General features: G+C 44.1%; 1 protein-coding gene and 1 long non-coding RNA gene across 10 annotated transcripts in view; both read left to right on the plus strand.

Annotated features, from left to right (window-relative positions):
- The first annotated feature begins 8093 nt into the window (after positions 1-8093).
- On the plus strand, positions 8094-14333 carry LOC133473496 (uncharacterized). 2 transcript variants are annotated; one of them, XR_009787110.1, is made up of 4 exons: positions 8094-8141; positions 8219-8279; positions 8955-9086; positions 13435-14333. It is a non-coding gene; the product is annotated as an uncharacterized LOC133473496 (long non-coding RNA). The 2 variants fall into 2 exon arrangements; XR_009787109.1 differs by lacking the exon at positions 13435-14333 and having other exon boundaries at positions 8955-11153.
- Positions 14334-19146: 4813 nt separating this feature from the next.
- Positions 19147-21471, plus strand: part of samd4a (sterile alpha motif domain containing 4A) — a 234686-nt gene continuing 232361 nt past the window's right edge. For 4 of the 8 annotated variants that reach the window (XR_009787088.1, XM_061765129.1, XM_061765131.1 and 1 more), the window contains exons 1-2: positions 19148-19315; positions 20309-20954. Coding sequence is in view for 5 of the 8 variants with exons in the window: in XM_061765129.1 (XP_061621113.1) it covers positions 20759-20954 (196 nt within the window). In the remaining 3 variants the exon portion in view is untranslated. Of the gene's footprint in view, positions 19316-20308; positions 20955-21471 lie in introns of all 8 variants that reach the window. The other 4 variants (XR_009787089.1, XR_009787090.1, XM_061765130.1 and 1 more) reach the window with 2 other exon arrangements.

The raw sequence follows: 21471 nt of genomic DNA on the forward strand, positions 1-21471 counted from the left end.
AACAGGTTCCTTTACTATCTATCTATCTATCTATCTATCTATCTATCTATCTATCTATCTATCTATCTATCTATCTATCTATCTATCTATCTATCTATCTATCTATCTATCTATCTATCTATCTATCTATCTATCTATCTATCTATCTATCTATCTATCTATCTATCTATCTATCTATCTATCTATCTATCTATCTATCTATCTATCTATCTATCTATCTATCTATCTATCTATCTGAATGCAGATTAACTATCTACTTCCCTTTCCCCAGCATCTTCAGCTCTTCCAGGGGGATCCAGAGGCGTTCACAGGCCAGCCAGGAAAGATAGTCTCTCCAGCGTGTTGTGTCCTGAGTCGTCCCCGGGATCTCCTCCCGGTGGGACATGCTCAGAACAATTCACCAAAGATGCATTCAGGATGCATCATAATCAGATGCCCCAGCCACCTCATCTGGCTGTTCTCAATGTGGAGGAGCAGCAGCTCTACTTTGAGCCCCTCCTAGATGTCCGAGGTTCTCACCCAATCGCGAAGGGGGAGCCCTGCGGCGGAAACTCATTTTGGCCGCGTGTATCCGGGATCTTGTTCTTTCAGTCACGATTCACAGCTCGTGACCATAGGTGAGGGTAGGAACGTAGATCGACCGGTGAATTGAGAGCTTCACCTTTCGGCTTAGCTCCTTCTTCACCACAATAAACCGATACAACGTCTGCATCACTGCAGACGTTGCACCGATCCACCTGTCAATCTCCCGTTCCATTCTTCCCTCACTCATGAACAAGACCCCAAGATACTTGAACTCCTCCACTTGGGGCAGGATATCATCCCCGACCTGGAGAGGGCACTCCACCCTTATCCGACTAAGGACCATGGTCTCAGATTTGGCAGTGCTGATTATCATCCGAGCCGCTTCACACTCGGCTGCGCACCGCTTCAGGGAGAGTTCGGAGATCACGATCGAGCCAACACAACCACATCATCTGCAAAAAGCAGAGATGCAATACTGTGGCCACCAAACCAGACCCCCTCTACGCCTCGGCTGCACCTAGAAAGTCTGTCCATAAAAGTAATGAAAATAATCGGTGACAAAGGGCAGCCTTGGCGGAGTCCAACCCTCACCGGAAACGAGTCCGACTTACTGCCAGCAATGCGACCCAAACGCTACCACTGGTCGTACGGGGACCAAACAGCCCGTATCAGGCGTTTCGGTACCCCATACTTCCAAAGCACCCCACACAGGACTCCCAGAAGGACAGGGTCAAACACCTTCTCCAAGTCCACAAAACACATGTAGACTGGTTGGGCAAACTCCCATGCACCCTCAAGGACCCTGCCGAGAGTGTAGAGCTGGTCCACTGTTGCACGGCTAGGACGAAAACCACACTGCTCCTCCTGAATCTGAGATTCGACTTCCCGATGGACCCTCCTCTCCAGCACCCCTGAATAGACCTTACCAGGGAGGCTGAGGAGTGTGATCCCCCTGTAGTTGGAACACACCCTACGGTCCATATTCTTAAAAAGGGGGACCACCATCCCAGTTTGCCAATCCAGAGGCACTGTCCCCGATGTCCATGCAATGTTGCAGGGGCATGTCAACCAGGACAGCCCCACAATCTCCAGAGACTTTAGGAACTCCGGGCGTATCTCATCCACCTCATCCACCTTGCCACCGAAGAGCTTTTTAACCACCTCGGTTACCTAAACCCCAGCGATAGGAGAGCCCGCCTTAGAGACCCCAGACTCTGCTTCCTCATGGGAAGGCTTGTTGGTGGAATTGAGGTCTTCGAAGTATTCTCTCCACTGACTCACAATGTCCCGAGTCGAGGTCAGCAGCGCCCCATCCCCACTATACACAGTGTTGATGGTGCACTGCTTCCCCTCCTGAGACGCTGGATGGTGGACCAGAATTTCCTCGAAGCCGTCCGGAAGTCTTTCTCCATGGCCTCACCAAACTCTTCCCATGCCAGGGTTTTTGTCTCAGCGACCAGCAAAGCTGCATTCTGCTCGGTCAGCCGGTACCCATCACCTGCCTCAGGAGTCCCAAAGGCCAAAAAGGCCTGATAGGACTCCTTCTTCAGCTTAACGGCATACCTCACCGCTGGTGTCCACCAACGAGTTCAGGGATTGCCGCCACGACAGGCACCGACCACCTCACGCCCTCAGCTCCACTCGGCGGCCTCAGTAATGGAGGCGTGGACCATAGTCCACGCGGACTCAATGTCCCCGCCTCCCCCAGGCCGTGGGTGTAGTTCTGCCGCAGTTGCGAGTTGAAACTCCTTCTGACAGGGGATTCCGCCAGATGTTCCCCAGAATACGTTTGGACCTGCCAGGTCGGACCGGCATCTTCCCCCACCATCAGAGCCAACTCACCACTAAGTGGTGATCAGTTGACACCTGCACCCCTGTCTTCACCCGAGTGTCCAAGACATGCCCCGAGTCCAATGACACGACCATAAAATCAATCATTGAACTGCAACCAAGGGTGTCCTGGTGCCAAGTGCATGTCTGGAAACCCTTGTGCTTGAACATGGTGCTCACTATGGACAATCCCTGATGATCACAGAAGTCCAATAACAGAACACTGCTTGGGTTCTGATCGGGGGGCCGTTCCTCCCAATAACGCCCTTCAAGGTCTCACTGTTATTGCCCACGTGAGCATTAAAGTCTCCCAGGAGAACAATAGCGTCCCCAGCGGGAGCGCTCTCCATCAACCCTTCGAAGGAGTTCAAAAGGGGTGGGTACACTGAACTGCTGTTTGGTGCATAGGCACAAACAACAGTCAGGACCCCTCAACCCACCCGAAGGCGGAGGGAGGCTACCCTCTCGTCCACCGAGGTGAACCCCAATGTATAGGCGCCGAGGCAGGGAGCAATAAGTATACCTACACCTGCTCGACGCCTCTCATCGTTGGCATCGCCAGAGTGGAGAGTCCAACCCCTCTCAAGAGGACTAGTACCAGAGCCAAAGCCGTGTGTGGAGGCGAGCCCGACTATATCAAGTCAGAACTTCACGACCTCACACACCAGCTCGGGCTCCTTCCCAGCTTCTGGGGATTGGATCGCCATGGTCCCTGCATTTGGCCACTGCCCAGCTCACACTGCACCCGACCCCTCCCACAGGTGGTTAGCCCAGGGGAAGGGGGACCCACGTTACCCTTTCGGGCTTTGCCCGGCCGGGCCCCATGGGTGCAAGCTCTCGCCTCGAGCCCCACCTCCAGGCCTGGCTCCAGAGGGCGGCCCGGGTGACCCACGTCCGGGTGAGGGAAAACTAGGTCCAATATTTTTACTCGTCATAAGGGGTCTTTGAGTGTGCTTTGTGTGGTCCCTCACCTTGGGCTTGTTTGTCATGGGTGACCCTACCAGGGCTGTGAAGCCCCAGACAACTTACCTCCGAGGATCATTGGGACACACAAACCTCTCCACTATACAAAAAGGTGACGGCTATTTATTTATTTATTTATCCATCCATCCATTTTCTGAGCCGCTTCTCCTCACTAGGGTCACGGGCGTGCTGGAGCCTATCCCAGCTATCATCGGGCAGGAGGCGGGGTACACCCTGAACTGGTTGCCAGCCAACCGCAAGGCACATACAAACAAACAACCATTCACACTCACATTTACACCTACGGGCAATTTAGAGTCTTCAATCAACCTACCACTCATGTTTTTGGGATGTGGGAAGAAACCTGAGTGCCCGGAGAAAACCCACACAGGCACGGGGAGAACATGCAAATTCCACACAGGCGGGGCCGGGGATTGAACCCCGCTCCTCAGAACTGTGAGGCAGACGCTCTAACCAGTCGGCTACCGAGCCGCTTTATTTATTTATTTGTTTATTTATTTATTGTCACATTTAGATGTATGTGAGTTATTATAGCACATTTGCTGATATGCTATAGTTCAGCAATAGCACATTTGAAGCTTCATAGCAGAGTTTTCTTACTATCCATCCATCCATTTTTTATACTGCTTATCCTCACTAGGGTCGCAGGCATGCTGGAGCCTATCCCAGCTATCTTCGGGCGACAGGCGGAGTACACCCTGAACTGGTTGCCAGCCAAACGCAGGTTTTATTGCTATTTCATAGCAATTTTACAAAAGCTAGTCAAAGTTGAAGATGAAAAGTACAACATTATTCGTGCACTTTTTGTTAGTGTCAAACATAGCATATTCAAAGATAAGTGATAAACTATATGTTCATATAAACAATTGTTATTGGCAAATTTGATTATAAGTTTTATATGATCAGATTGTTTATGATGTTTATGATTACGTAGTTAATTTATACCAATTAAAAATGTGTTAAAAATACCAAGTGATTTCCTTGAATGTGATGCCGAGTGTATTTGGATTTGATTATCTTCTCCAATACACAAAATGGAGTCCTCTGCAGTCTCCATTCCTCCGCCTAGGAAAATTCATGCACTGTGAATAAATCCTCTGTGAACATGAACAACTTGAGCAAAGACAAACACCGGTGTGTGGGGGGGTGGGGGGTTGGGTGGGAGGTTGGGGGGTGGGTTGTGGGGTAAGACACAGTGAGTGCATTTAAACTTTCAGCAAAGGAAAAATGTGTGTTTCAATGAAGTTTCACAGCCATATCCCCCACTAATATTCCAAATGTCCCTTTGAGGAAACGTGCAGTTCTTAAAAATTTATGAGACCACAACCCAAAGTAATGCTTAACAATATTGGTAATTAACATAATCAGTTGTTTTATGTTTCTGTAGCTAAGCTAAAAATAAAAAATGGAGTGTGTATAAGGTCTTTATGAAAATGATATAAATTTCATTATGATTACTGTCAATTACATTCCACAGAAACAGTTCTTTTTGTCACAGTCAACGAAATTCATCTCTGGGACCCTTAACTGGTTCATATCATATATTTTTCTGTTTTCTTGTCTGTATGTTTTCTGTGGTTGTTGACTCCCATTAGTCAGTCTGCCCCCCTTTCCTGCGGTGTTACTCAAAGGGCAGTCTTTTAACCCAGATAGTACAGAAGCACAGTGCATGATGTCTTGACCGCAATCAAAGGCTGGATTGCTCACAACTCACTTCAGTTGAATGCGCTGAAAACTGAAGTACTGTATTAATTGTTGCCCTGACAGCTTAGCTCCTAAGGTTGCCACCTACAGTATTTAGAGTCACTTTAAAAAAATATACGCCCTGGTAGCTTAATTGAGAAACTTTGGTGTCATATTCGATCGAAAGAAAGAGAAATTCTGGAAGGAGCTAGACGAAGTAGTTCTGAGCATCCCAGACGGAGAGAGAGTCGTAATTGGTGCAGATTGTAATGGACATGCTGGTGAAGGTAATAGGGGTGATGAAGAAGTGATGGGTAAGTACGGCATCCAGGAAAGGAACCTGGAGGGACAGATGGTGGTAGACTTTGCAACAAGGATGCAAATGGCTGGAGTGAACACTTTTTTCCAGAAGAGGCAGGAACATAGGGTGAACTACAAGAGCGGAGGTAGAAGCACGCAGGTGGATTACATCTTGTGCGGACGATGTAATCAGAAGGAGGTTACCAACTGTAAAATAGTGGTACGGGAGAGTGTGGCTAGACAGCATAGGATGGTGGTGTGTAAGATGACTCTGGTGGTGGGGAAGAAGATTAGGAAGACAAAGGCAGAGAAGAGAACCATGTGGTGGAAGCTGAGACAGGACGATTGTTGTGCAGCTTTTCGGGAAGAGGTGAGACAGGCTCTCAGTGGACGGGAGGAGCTTCCAGAAGACTGGACCACTGCAGCCAAGGTGATCAGAGAGGCAGGCAGGAGAGTACTTGGTGTATCTTCTGGCAGGAAAGGAGAGAAGGAGACTTGGTGGTGAAACTCACAGTACAGGAAATAATACAAGGAAAAAGGTTAGCTAAGAAGAAGTTGGACACTGAGAGGACCAAGGAGAGGCGAAAGAAATACATTGCGATGCGACACAGGGCAAAGGTAGGGGTGGCAAAGGCCAAACAGGAGGCATATGATGACATGTATGGCAGGTTGGACCCTAAAGAAGGAGAAAATGGTCTATACAGGTTGGCCAGACAGAGGGATTGAGATGGGAAGGATGTGCAGCAGGTTAGGGTGATTAAGGATAGAGATGGAAATATGTTGACTGGTGCCAGCAGTGTGCTAGCTAGATGGAAAGAATACTTCGAGGAGTTGATGAATGAGGAAAATGAGAGAGAAGGGAGAGTAGACGTGTGGTGGACCAGGAAGTTGCAATGATTAGTAAGGGGGATGTTAGAAAGGCATTAAAGAGGATGACAAATGGAAAGGCAATTGGTCCTGATGACATTCCTGTTGAGGTATGGAAGCATCTAGGAGAGGTGGCTTTACAGTTTTTGACCAGCTTGTTCAATAGAATTCTAGTGCGTGAGAAGATGCCTGAGGAATGGAGGAAAAGTGTACTGGTGCCCATTTTTAAGAACAAAGGTGATGAGCAGAGCTGTGGGAACTATAGAGGAATAACATTGATGAGCCACACAATGAAGTTATGGGAAAGAGTAGTGGAGGCTAGACTCAGGACAAAAGTGAGTATTTGTGACCAACAGTATTGTTTCATGCCTAGAAAGAGTACCACAGATGCATTATTTGCCTTGAGGATGTTGATAGAAAAATACAGAGAAGGTCAGAAGGAGCTACATTGTGTCTATTGTAGATCTAGAGAAAGCCTATGACAGAGTACCCAGAGAGGAACTGTGGTACTGCATGCGGAAGTCTGGAGTGGCAGAGAAGTATGTTAGAGTAATACAGGACATGTACGAGGGCAGCAGAACAGCGGTGAGGTGTGCTGTAGGGGTGGAGGTGGGACTGCATCAGGGATCAGCTCTGAGCCCCTTCCTTTTTGCATTGGTGATGGATAGGCTGACAGATGACGTTAGACTGGAATCCCCGTGGACCATGATGTTTGCAGATGACATTTGATCTGCAGTGAAAGCAGGGAGCAGCTCGAGGAACAGTTAGAAAGATGAAGGCATGCACTGGAAAGAAGAGGAATGAAGATTAGCTGAAGTAAAACAGAATATATGTGCATGAATGAGAGGGGTGGTGGGGGAAGAGTGAGGCTACAGGGAGAAGAGATAGCAAGGGTAGAGGACTTTAAATACTTGGGGTCAACCGTCCAGAGCAATGGTGAGTGTGGTCAGGAAGTGAAGAAACAGGTCCAAGCAGGTTGGAACGGGTGGAGGAAGGTGTCAGGTGTGTTATGTGACAGAAGAGTCTCTGCTAGGATGAAGGGCAAAGTTTATAAAACAGTGGTGAGGCCAGCCATGATGTACGGATTAGAGACAGTGGCACTGAAGAGACAACAGGAAGCAGAGTTGGAGGTGGCAGAAATGAAGATGTTGAGATTCGCTCTCGGAGTGACCAGGTTGGATAAAATTAGAAATGAGCTCATCAGAGGGACAGCCAATGTTCGATGTTTTTGAGACAAAGTTAGAGAGAGCAGATTTCGATGGTTTGGACACGTCCAGAGGAGAAATAGTGAGTATATTGGTAGAAGGATGATGAGGATGGAGTTGCCAGGCAAGAGAGCGAGAAGAAGACCAAATAGAAGGTTGATGGATGTCGTGAGGGAAGACATGATGGCAGTTGGTGTTCGAGAGGAGGATGCAGGAGATAAGCTTACATGGAAAAGGATGACGCGCTGTGGCGACCCCTAACGGGACAAGCCGAAAGGAAAAGAAGAAGAGGTGTCATATTCGATTAGGCCATGCTTTTGAAGATGTTAAAACTGTTACCCATTCTTGCTTTTTCTACCTGAAATATATTTCTAAACATGCAGTCAGTCCATATGATCTAATTCTGAACTAAAAATGCTTATTCATGCTTCTGTCTCATCATGTCTTGACTATTGCAATTCCTTCTTCAACTGTCTCAAGAAAACTTCATTTGACCATCTCAAAATAGTTCAGAATGTCGCCGCTACGCAATCCTGTTCTCTTGTCATTGCACTGGCTCCCTGTTAATGTTAATGTGGCGGCATAGAGAACTGCGCTTCTCCATACTCAGGGCCAAGCCTAATTGACATCACCTGTAGCAAATTATGAGGTGCACAGGGATAAAAGGAGTGACTCCTTCCTTGCCTACTCTCTTTTGGGTCCCTGACCAATGTTTCCCCTTCTGTACCAGAAGCTCGCTTCAATCAGGTAACATAGTTTGTCTGCACACCTGCTGCTTGGTTTAGCTTGTGACAGGAGATTAAGAATTTAATATTGCACCGCAGAGTGGCTGAACTGGATGCGATCAGGTTTCACGGCTTGTGCCACCTTTTTCCTCCTATGGTCGTAAGTGTTTCCTCCTCTGTTTGTGTGGATGTATGCAAATTGTTCTTAATATTACCACTGCCAATAGATGCAGTACTGTGTGGGTCTTTTTACTTTCCCGCCTGCATGTGACACATGTTAGCAGTCCTATTTCCGTGCCACCTATTCTTATAGTGGAAAGTGTCTCCTCTTCTAGCGGTGTGTGTGAATGCACATTACTAACTGTATCACTGTCAATGGACATGTTAGTGTGGTCCTCTTCTTCCCTTTTCCTGTATGATACGCACGTATAGGACCAGACTTCGTCTGCTGGTGGGATACGAGTAGCATCGTGTGACGCTTGCAGATGTACTACGTGAGCACCAGCAGCACGGGAGCCATTGCTGTTGTATTCTTTAGGAACTACACAACCAGTTTGAGTGTTGTGCTGTTTTTATGGTAGTGTAGCCCACTGCTTGAGCCTGTTGTTAAGTGCTGAGCACGAGTTTACATATTTTAACAGCAACCATTGTTTATATTTTATGTGTGTTCAAGTAACGGGTGGAGTTAAATATTTTGCATTCATGGTTTCTTTATTTGAAGTGCCTGTGTCCTTAATTTAGATCCTTCATTTTATTTGTTTGGTTTATAGAGTTGTGTTAGTAGTTTGTTTCCAGTGAAACCCCACTAAGTCTCTTTGTTTTTTGTTTTTTTCAGTTGCTGAGGTGGTGGGATTTCCCCCCCCCTTCGTGTTTTGTGAGGCCCCTGTACAAAAGTTGCGTATGCAAAAAAAACGTTCTTTTTCACGGCAAAGTTCAGATGCATCAAGAGTGAAATGACCGTGGAAATGTACGGTTCCTCACGCACACTTCATGGCTGGCGTACGCACGTTTCTGCAGCTGATGGGCCTTTCCTATTACCCACTTTTCACAAAATTTCAAAATAAAAGCCCGATATTAAAACATTTTACAAGGAAATTAGAGCTAAATTTCTCAAAGGATTTGCACCATTCCTACTTCTACCTGTGCAGCTCATTCAAACAAACCTGTGAACACCTCCTTCCCCAAGTTTCACGAAATTTCAAAAGCCCGAAATTCCAAATTTTGCTATAACTTCCTTAATTCTCAACAGATTTGCACTGTTCCTACTTCAACGTGTTCAGCTCATTCAAACCAACCTGTGAACAACTCGCTGAAATTTCACAATTTTTAATTAAAATCCTGAAATGCCACTTTTTTTTTTTTACAAATTTTGCTGTAACTTCCTTATTTCTCAACAGATTTACATTTCTTACTTTGTTTAGCTCATTCAAGCCAACCTGTGAATAACTCCCGTTTACCAAATTTCACGTAATTTCAAAAAGCCAGACATTTTAAATTTTTTTACCCCCAAAAATTTCACTTTTTCAACCTAACTTTTCCTCCTTTTTGACCCAATATTCCCATATTGTGACACATTCTACATTATTCCCTCCTCGTTCAACATTTATTGACCCATTGACACCATTTGAACTTTCCAATATTCAGCTCATTTCACTTCATTCAATGACATTCGACATTTCTACCAGAATTTCAGCATTCACACGCAATTTCTTCAGGAATTGCCCTTTCTAGTTGAATGTATTGTGTGAATATCTCTACAGACTGTTTTGCAGGTTAGATTTGGCTTACTCTAACCAGCAAATCAGAGGACATAACTTGCTGGCTTAGTTTAGTTTATTTGATATGGACATCACAAGAACATTGGACAAACCAGATACCCCACTTCAAGTGTTTTACCAGGAGTGTTAATTCTCAACACCTGACTTCTGAGGTGAGTTTGAAATCTAAATGGTTAAATAAAAAGTCCCATTGTTAATACATTGTAGTTTAATTTACATTGAACCGCACTACTGATGCTAAAGGAATTGGATAGATTAGATATGGCAACGCATATTGTACAGGCTAAAATCTGATAGGACAAAAATAAATCTAACATCCATATGTGGAAGAAATATAGCTAAGAGAAATGCTACAAAATCAAGAATCGAGTCTTGGAAATTTATTACAAACTCATGGAACAAATACTGTATTAAAATTTGTTTAAAGTATAGTGAGTGCTTCTGATATGTAGGCTATTAGAGAAGATTTTGCTGCCACTTACCACTAGTTTAACCTAACCAATGTCATGTCAGATGTTCGCCATGACAGGTGTTTCACCCAAGGCATATATACACATTACACCTGCATAATAAAGGCATCTCTGTGGGCACAAGTGTCCCTTGTTTTCTGTGGAAATACACGCCTTTCTTCCATTTTCGCGAGGTGTCGTGTGGTGGTTGGCCGCCTGTCTGTCTCTGGGTCTCTGTTTCTCAGTCACTCTCACTCTCTATTTTGGTGCTGCATCGCGCTGCCAAGCCCCTGACGTCATGCTCCACTGTTAATGATTAGCATGTGGAAACAGGCTGCGCATGCTTTTCAGCATCAAGGCGCCCAAATATAGCCGGAACAAGATTGTACATGCCTTCAAAATTAAAGCTTTAGGCTCTCTAGAAGATGAAGCTGCTAATCATCAGTAAAACCTGTAATTCTATTCTTGCTGATAGAATGTTTTTCATACCTGTTAATATATCATTGAAACTGCCACTGAGGGACCCATAGGTGCTATGAATATGATTAAGGAGTTTACACATATCCAACAATGCTACTAAAATAATGAAAAAAATGCCATGTATCCAAATTGACATTTTTACTTCATTATATGGCATTTATATGACAGTGGTTTATGGGTCAATATCACTACAATTTGTCTTCAGAATCAATCACTCAGTCATTGTTAAAATAGCACAATAATGAAACTACGACGTTATAAGTGGCTCATGCTTACATTTACATACATGCCAGTACAATAAGTGTATTAAATTATGTCCTTTCTACAACACTGTTCTGCTAATTACAGTTTGAAATAAGTTGTTAAATGATTTTTTTGTGGTTTTATTGTCTACAACAAGTTTTATGATTAAATGAGTCATTTTGATCATGTGTATTCTATTTTCATGATCAGATTGAACATCTTGCATGTTTCCTTTAAATACATGCCCACCCTGTCATTATGGTGTAACTGCCCCTTTACAAAATCCTTCTATTTTCATTGACATTACTACAAGCATTTTGTCGTTCTTCCATGGATGCTGAAACAGTTACTGGTTGCAGAGTAAATCTTGACGCTTTTTGAAGTTTTCCTCATATGTGCAGTTGGACATTGTCAATCTTAACAAGTCAAATCTGTCATCATAAAATATCAACTGATTCAGCCATCTTGCCGATTGAATCATGTTGCCAAGTGAGCATCCACTGTCCTTACAAAATGCTAAAATTAGCCAAAAATTTCAAACCTGTCATTGTCCCCCGGTCGCAAGCTCACATATTTTTGTTTCCGTGTAGAAACGCCAATTCCAATGACTTTGGAACGTGTAAAATATTTAAAAAAAACAATACATTGTTTTGAAAATCCTTTTCAACATGTACACAGTTGAATACACTACAAAGACAAGATACAGCATTTCATGTTCAAACTGATGAACTTTTTTTTTTGCAAATATTCACTAATTTTGAATTTGAGACCTGCAGGACATTCCAAAAAGCTGGTACACAGGGTATGTTTACCACTACGTTACATAACCTTTCCTTTTAACAACACTCAATAAGCATTTGGGAACTAAGGACACTAATTGTTGAAGCTTTGTTGGTGGAAGTCTTTCCCACTCTTACTTGTTTTACAACTTCAGTTGCTCAGCCATCTGGGGTCTCAGTAGTCTTATTTTGCGTCACAGAGTCATCACACATTTTCAATGGCAGACAGGTCTGGACTGCTGGTATACCAGTCTCGCACTTTTTTACTATGAAGCCACGCTGCTGTAGCACGTCCAGAATATGGCTTTGGCATCGTCTTGTTGAAATAAGCAGGGATGTCCCTGAAAAAGACGTTGCTTGGGTGGCAGCATTTGTTGCTCCAAAACGTGTATGTACCTTTCAGTGTTAATGGTGCTTTCACAGATGTGCACTAACACACCCCCATACCAGTACGGATGCCGGCTTTTGAACTTTGTGCTCATAAAAGCTGCATCAGACCGAGTGCTAAAATCGACTGAACTTTTACGTAGTGTGCGTGGTTTGGCAACTGTTTTCATGAATGGTGGATCAGTCTGCCACTGTTTTTACCGCGATTCAAAATTTTAAGCGCCGTCTCAACATTGCAGATTATAGACAATCAAAAAAAAAAAACTTTCACTCACGCTTAAAATAAATTTCCAGGTGCAAGCAAGCGCATCACTGAAAGGCCACCACGCCGCCCCAAGCCAAATAATTGGAGTATATAAAGCATACAATAATGTGTTTGAAATCAATAATTATATTCATAAAGTGTAATGTGCCTGTGGATCAAAAAGCAAAGCTTGTGACCAAAATGCATGCGAACGGTACATACCTCGCTGGGGACATTCAAATGAAAGGAGTCAGCGAGACTCCTTCAAAATATCCACTCTCTTCTCTCACCCATGTCCACTCTTTTTAGCAACCTGCATCATTAACTATTAATCTCTTTTTATGGTTTAAGAAGTGTGATAAAGTACAATAGACTGTATGTAACGCATCAAATGCTAAAACAGGCTCGCTGTTCAGGGTGTCCATGTATCCAATCGCTCAATGCGCGGGGTTGCGTCGGCATCTCTTATTTTTATGCGATGGTCCAAGCCATTCGGGTTCGACTGCATTGCAAAATGTGCAGCAGGCCTAACAATCTGGATGCTCCTTTTCCTCTTGGCCCAGAGGACACGACATCCATGATATCCAAAACAGTTTGAAATTTTGACTCTTTCAGACCACAGTACACTATTCCACTCTGCATCAGTTGCTATCAGATGAGCTCAGGCCCAGAGAAGCGGTGGTATTTCTGGGTGTTGTCGGTAGTTTTCTATTGTGTCAGAATCTTATAAATACTTTTTGCAGTCAAGGAATGAGGAACATTTGAATATTTTTCAAAACTTGGTATAAACACTAATGTAACTTACATAACGCAAATGAAAACTCACCCCATATGAAACTAAGAAGTATTCCTGCAGACGTCATTGCCTCCGATCAAATAAGAGGTCCCTCAGCTTTTTTTTTTTGTCGCCGTTGTTCGCCAGTGTAGCTAATAGAGTCACTTTCACTTTTTACAGATTTGGGCTGCCACAACCACGAGTTCTTCTGCAATGCGTCCTCATTCAATCGACAACAAACAGAGCTTCCAAAATTAGCAATAACAGTTACTAGACTACTTTAAATGTACAAGCAGGTGCCGAAGTAGCCATGTGGCTCCTTTTGAAAGTGGTACCTCGTAGACTGACTGTCGAATCACCACGCTCCGGAGCTGTGGCCGATAATTTCCACCGCAAGCATCCCAAAATCTAACAAAGGTTTTATGGATGTGAGGTTGTGGTCGCGAGCTGGGTTCCACAGTGGCCTCCACAAATCAATCAACCTTTGACAAAGATCAAGGAGAGTGCAATCTGGAAGAAGACCAACAACGCAAATGCCTCCTGCGACCCAAAGGGCCTGCACGGCCCTCCGCACGCAGCACGGCCTTCCACACGCAGCACTTCTGCGGTACCCCCCCACCACCCTCTCTTCTCACACAGCCTGCTACATTGTCACAACAAGAGCAGCTGCCTCCCTCCCACACCGCCTGGCCTTGCGAAATGTACTTGACAACTCATGGACAGCAAGCATCGCTGAACCAGAATTGAGGAGGTGGAGGCCGGATATTGGACAAGGGAGGGACCACGGAGGGTGCAGAAGATGCTTCCATTGTGGAAAGAAGGGACATTGGATGGACATTGGATCAGAGACTGTCCGAAGAACATAAAGAAAAGGGCAAGATACTTGCACTCATGGTGACGATCGATGGTGGGGGAACCCAGTTTGTACGACCTCTGGCTGACTCTAGGCGGCCCCAAAGACAGAGCGGCGCTTAACTGGCGATATACAGACACATGCATTCAACGTTGCTGTTTCTTTTTGTTACTTGGCACTGATAACACTGCTTTGCTTAGGCTAGGTATTTAATATACAGTCACCACCAGACATTCATTTACACAATTATGGAGTTAATCTATACAACTATGAAGTATAATTGATGGATCCCTTTGAATTAAAAAGATGTCCTCCCATCACAACAACCATGACTAATGCAAATGGGAATATTGAACCATTGAAAAGTAGAATCGTTACTTGTAATCGTCTGAGGATATATTCCCCGCGCAGATGTTTGGTGTAAGGTGTAGCAGTTTGGAACTGCTTTAACAAATCTACAGTGGGCTGGGGATGGTATAACTTGGCCTGGGGCCCAAGGGAAGGTGATCGAGGAATCACCAGAAATGTAGGACAGTCATTTGTAATTTTTTAAGGTTTCGAGAAACTATTTAATTGTGGACATTTGGTCTGGGAAAAATAATTAAAAAGCATTAATTGATGCTAAAGAAATTTAAACAAACTGAGGTTTATTATTTTTTGGGGGATTAGACAAATCAAAATCCTGGTTAAACTCGTGCTAAGTGCTTTGTGAAAATACGTTGTTTGACTGATTACAGGAAGATCTGTTGTTCATTGTGGATACTGTATGTATCTCTGTGTGTGTTATTATTCATGTTATGTGTTGTGAGCTGTTACTGCAGGGGAAAATAAGTCGTGGGTAATTTTTTTTTATTGTTATTATTTTTTAGGATTGGTGATTAACTAGTGCGACACTGATATTGTAGAGTTTGTAGAGAAGAGTTTTGTTTTGTTTTTTATGAAGTAGTGAGAATGAGGCCGAGAGACCTGAAAGGAAGTAGCCTACTGATAACAGGGTAGATTCTATTGGGAAAAGCAAAAGAGAAAAGGAGGCTGCTCAAATTTTAAGGATAATACAACTCAACGTTCACACAAAATAATACGTTGTAATATTGATTGGATTAAATTATTAGATTGGGATAAATAGAGAAATATAGTACAATTTAAACAATTTCAACATAAACAGATATTTAATTCTTGCAAATATTTTTATATGCTGCACCCTGCATTTCATTATGGCATTTTTTTTTTTTTAAACAACACTCAGTTAATATTGGCATTTTTTCCCCCTCTAGTCAGAACTTTGCTCAGCTGTGTGTTTTTGTATGTTGTGTTGTCCGTGTTTATGTGCAGCTGTGTGTTTTTATGTGCACATTTCTCTGACGGAGCAAACTTCAGCGCGGTTAGCGTGCATCCACTCTTGGGCTTCCTGATTCATCCAAGCCCTTTGTTCAGTTTGTGGATGAGCGTCATGGTGACCTCCTTCGCCCAGTGGAGTAATTCCCTTTGTCGAGTTGATCCGGTGGCACGGTGCCTCCCGTGTGCATGTCCTTATGCCTTTGGAGTGGTTCATGACTTTGGCGCTCTCTGGCACCATCACATCTTTTTGAACTCTGACGGAAGCTATTCTTCACCATGACGAGGTTGTCACTCTCTTAGACGCCATCCTCCTCTCTTATGTTATCGCTGTCTGCAAATGTACAGGACACACCAACATGTCTGACCTTGTCTCTCAAGGGAATGCACGTGCTGATGCCGTGGCCAAAGCTGCATCGCTTCTACCTCCTCCATCTTTCCATCTCTCCGTTCCTCTCTCACCTCCTCCCTCACATGCCCCTCTTCTTCTCACGGACCTTCATTCACTGTCTACTCCCACTGAACGCACTTTGTGGCATCAGTGTTTTGCGTCATTTGTGGATGGTGCTTGGATGGGGCCAAATGGTAAGCCACATCTTATCGTCTGTTTTTTTGTTATGCATAATTGTCACTTGGGGTAGACCTTGTGTATAAAGGGGGGATTTTGTTGTTGAATTAACACCTTGTGAAGGCAAAAAATACTGTATAGTTGTGGTAGACATTTTTTTAGTAAGTAGTAAGGTGGCAAAGCACGATTGACTGAAATGATTCCCAGATGGGGGATTCCTGACTTTCCTCCAATAATGGCACACACTTAGTAAATGAAGTGATGACCCAACTTTCAGATAGACTACAATTTGACCTCAGAACGCATTGTAGCTACCACCCTCAATCTGGTGGTGCAGTAGAGAAGCGAAAAATTTAATTTTAAAGACAAATTGAGTGAATGTTGTGAAGACACTAAATTAAATTTGATTAAGTGTCTACCAATTGTGTTGATGTATATGAGAATGTGTGTACGTCCTAGGCACAATTTGTCTCCCTTTGAGATCCTCCAAATGTCGGATTGAATCATCCAGGCTTGCTGATTAACACATCTTTGCGAAGACAACATGATCAGGTATTGCACGTCTTTGACTAATTTGCTCCACAAGTCTTCTCAGTACTGCCCAGAGCAGCTGACAGACCCCACACAACATCAAACCTGGCGACAATCGTGCTGATTAAGAACGTCCGGCGGAAAACGTGGAGACATCAGCGCTGGCTGGGGCCTTTTCAAGTCCTCCTTGTGATCCACACTGCAGTTGATGTTGCTGAAATAGTTACATGGGTTCACATGTCACACTGCAGGATGGTTCCAGCACCTCCTGTGGTCTCAACTTCTCCTCCTTCACCTTCTGTAAATGTGTGGTCGGAAAGCCCGGCCTGATAAAGCTGAATACTCACTGCGACCGGAAAGGAGCTGCTTGCTGCATAAATTTGACGTGGCTGAATAGTTTCTAATGATGATTCACTGTTAGTATACACTTTTACCTACAATCGATGCTGGTAACTGATTGCATATTGATAGGTTATAGAGGAGCAGAAGATGGGTCATAAAATCCGGGCAACAAAAAAATCATCTGTTGCTTGAACTGATGTGCAAACACTTCACACACACGCGCCCACACTTGCATAACTCGGCTGAAGAACAGAAGAATACTTCTTCCGGGGATTTCAAACCCCTCTCTGTGGTTTAGCATTACTTGCCATAATTATTGTGTTCAATGTGTATTGATACTCCCACTTTGACAGTTGACACTATTTCGTACCTTGTGAGACGTGACAATCATGACGAGGTTCTTTGGTCGCATTTGATTGCCACTTCCTCTGCTAATTCCATCTCCTACAGTATGAAACTTTTGTTTCTTTACTCCCTTCATGTTGGTCCTACATTATGGTGTGGAACTCTGGATGTTTTTTTTCTTTTTTTCCCTTTGGTTTGTTTGTTTAATACTTATCCCTTTCATATCATTGTTGACTAATTTTTCATTTTGTTTTAGTAATTGATTATCAAAAGGCGGGATTTGTTATGGCAAAATATAGTCTATATACTCTTTGGTTGTATTATCCCATAGTTTGCTTCTATAGTTCTTTGTTCTTGTGTGACTTTTTAACTTAACTGTTTCTTCCCTGTTTTCTCCAGGCACTCCGGTTTCCTCCCACATCCCAAAAACATGCATTAATTGGAGACTCTAAATTGCCCGTAGCGGCTCAGAAAATGGATGGATGGATGGATGTTTCTTCCCTTTTGTCATCCTGTCTCGGTGGTTGTACCAACATCCCTTTTCTCTCAAGGACAGGATAAGATAACTGTATGAATAGGCCTTTCTTTCTTCTAACCTCATCTCCCTCCCATTTTAGTTTAACTGTGCATTGCTCTTCCATGAGTCTCAGAGCGGGCAGATACGCGAACACCTCTAACCTCTCTGGACTGTCTCTCTCTTTGCAAAGATATTATTAAAACTACAAAAGACAAGATTGTTTCCTAAATTAATTTCCAAAACATCTCTTACATAATGTTGCCGATTTTTAATCCGGTGCCGCCTGAGGGATCGAAGGTCACGGGCATTCAATGTTGGTTTTCGCCCTTGCCGCTTAATGATTAGAGATTTCTCCAGATTCTCTGAATCTTTTGATGATATGGATCGTAGATGACAACATTCCTAATTTCCTTGTAATTATATGTGGAGAACTGTTGTTCTGAAACTGCTGGACTATTTTCTCATGCAGCCACCCATCCATCCATCCATTTTCTGAGCCGCTTCTCCTCACTAGGGTCACGGGCGTGCTGGAGCCTGTCCCAGCTATCATCGGGCAGGAGGCGGGGTACACCCTGAACTGGTTGCCAGCCAATCGCAGGGCACATACAAACAAACAACCATTCGCACTCACATTCACACCTACGGGCAATTTTAGAGTCTCCAATTCATGCATGTTTTTGGGATCTGGGAGGAAACCGGAGTGCCTGGAGAAATCCCGTGCGGGAGAACATGCAAACTCCACACAGCCGGGGCCGGGGATTGAAACCCAGTCCTCAGAACTGTGAGGCTGACGCTCTAACCAGTCGGCCACCGTGCCGCCCCAAAAACATCCATGGTAGGTTAATTGAAGACTCTAAATTGCTCATAGGTGTGAATGTGAGTGTGAATGGTTGTTTGTTTGTAAGTGTTTATAGGCTCCAGCACGCCCGTGACCCTTGCGAGGATAAGCGGTACGGAAGACGAATGAATGAATGAACAATGTACCAACTTCATTGGAATTGGGGTTTGTACATTGTCTCCTTATAGTTAGTTTATGGAAAAAACAACAACTGTAAAAGTGTCCAATACTTAATAAAAGTGTCTGAATATGAAGTTCAATGGAAAATCACAGCTTTTCTTTGTTGAAATGGAGATGTCTCAAGGGTACTTTATGGTGATATTAACACTTATTCTAATTACTGTATCACATTGTGGACATGCCTAAGTTTTTTTTGACACATTACATTAGAACATGGAATACTCTGATTCACATTACACCAAACACCTTTTAAAACTACTTTATTATACTGTATTTCCTTAAGTCTACGTATACCACCAACGTTGTCAAGTGGAAACACTTGATTGTAACCCACGTCTTATTTTGAAATCCAGAAGCAGATGTTGCAGGGCATGTTGCATTCAAGCAACTCCGGCACTTCTGGAGCAGGCTGACCTGGAGGGAGAAACGAAGGAAAAGTTAGTCAAGATGGCAAAACCCGCAGACCCGTAGTGAAGGGGTACCGCTCCCCCCTAAAGACTGCGACTGTCGTCCGTCCTGAGACAAAGCCAACGATGCAAACAGCGCAACAAGGTAACTGTATTCAAGTTTATACAGTCTTTACGTACCACGTACAGTTGTCTCTTATTTTCCGACTCCCTTTCCAAACCAATGGCTATTTTCGTTCTTCTTCTTAATGTATTTATTTAAAAAAAAACTAAAAACATACAACGTCCTTCGCTGAATGATGTATCCCTTAAAGCCTTGATGAATAGGTTTACAAACTTGAAGTCGCAGTTAATTAACACGTTCGCTACCTGTTGACGCAGCAGCCATTTGTGAATCAGATACTGCAGTATTAGGGACTATAACATGTAGGGTACAATTGACTATGCTAGTATACAAATACTTGAAGACAAAGAGGAGGCAGGACTCCATGTGGACATTATCCGTTAGTTAAGGGAAGGCACGCACGCACGCGCGCGCGTACACACACACACGCACACACACACACACACACACACGACTCTAGTGGTCACTCCTTGTGTGCTGATGAAGCAAAGTCACAGGTTTAGAAAGCGGCTAAACACTTAGCCTTTGGGCAGCGTCAGCGCCTCGCTCGATCTGCCATTAAAACGCTGCCACTTTCAGCCTCCACACAAGCCAAAGTACATGTCAACACGCACACAAACACACACGCACACACACACACACACACACACACACACACACACACACACACGCATACACAGTCCTGCCTGCGTTTCGTTGCTAACCGACCGGCGTCCTTCCTGTGGGTCATTCCGGGATGCAGAGCAGGGAGTAGTCGACAGAACACAGTATTTTTAGGAATGGGTGGATACCAGAAGCGAAAATAATTTATTTTAGTCCCAGCAATGAATACCACGAGCCTCAACGCACGGGCGACGGCGAGGAGGCGACCTATAAATGCCCCTTTACAGCAGCTCTGTTACAAATGTGCATGGCTGAAGCAACAGGGACTCTGGTGCGTTTTAATGGATAGGGCAGGGCTTATATGATAAGACTGTGACTTAACTATTCTCCTCCTTTAACACCTTTCTACAGGCCCTAAAGGGGTTCCTTGAAGAATATGCCAGTGATGCAGATGCTGATGTGACTTATTGCATGTTGAAAGCTGACTCATCAAATGTCAATTCCTCTGTGGGTGGGTAATTAGCTGAGGGAAGCGTATATAAGTCAGCAGCTACAGGAGCACCTGCATCCTCTCACTGGAGGTCTGAAGGAATACTTTGTGGATCAACACATGTTGGCACCAACAAGACTGTCATCTCCCGGCTGCCAGAGCTAAGAATGGCCTCAAGCAGCTTCAGCTGAATCCATCCAACACTCAAATATCCCAAAACCTTCATCAGCTTTATCCAAAACGTCACTGGAAAGTTAAGGGAAGATCTCTCTGTGATTCCCCCCGCTCCCTACCGCCCCTCCAAAACCAAAGCTGCTTTGGGAACCCCAGCAGCACTACTGTCACCCCACCTGCTGCCCCTCTCCCAGGTCATGATGTTTCGCGATCAGGTGGGCGTACTAGCCAGCTGGTTCAAAGGGTGGAATGAGTGTGAGCAGACAGTGGCTCTGCTGTCCTTGCTGAAGAGGGTGAGCCGGACGCAGGCTCGTTTCCTGCAGCTCTGTCTGGAGCACTCCCTTGCAGAATGCACAGAACTACAGGTTCTGGAGGCAGATGCCAACAATCCAGGTAGGTCAGACTGCTTCTTAAAAAGAAAAGATACTGTAACTAAATCGAGAGTCTTTTTTCCCCATTACATGATAAGCTTTATAACAGTATGCATGCTTATGATGTTTTTAGATGAAAACAATGAATCGTAAGGTGCATTCACATAAACATGGTACAGTTCAGTTGAAATGTTTTCAAACTCTTAGTGTGGATTGTTTTTCAGCCTCTAGTTTTGGCATTCATACAATTATTGGTGTGCGTAAATCACACAATCGTTTAATGGACCTGCAGAGCAGTTAATGATTGAGCCTTATGAACAGCAGGTTAAAAAAAGAGATGACTCAGTTATCAGGTATTATATTATATTACAGACTAGTTGTGCTGTCTCTTACATCTCTCGCATTGCTGCAGGAGGAGAAATTGGACTAAGAAATAATTAGAAAGAGAGAAAGAAAGAGAGAGAGCGTGTGAGCGAGAGAGAAAGAGAGAGAGAGAGAGAGTGATCCTGTTATGGAGCCTACACAAGCAGTTGGTGTCC

This window comes from Phyllopteryx taeniolatus, unplaced genomic scaffold (genome assembly GCF_024500385.1).
Source record: "Phyllopteryx taeniolatus isolate TA_2022b unplaced genomic scaffold, UOR_Ptae_1.2 contig_26, whole genome shotgun sequence".
In the NCBI taxonomy this organism is placed as follows: Eukaryota; Metazoa; Chordata; class Actinopteri; order Syngnathiformes; family Syngnathidae; genus Phyllopteryx; species Phyllopteryx taeniolatus.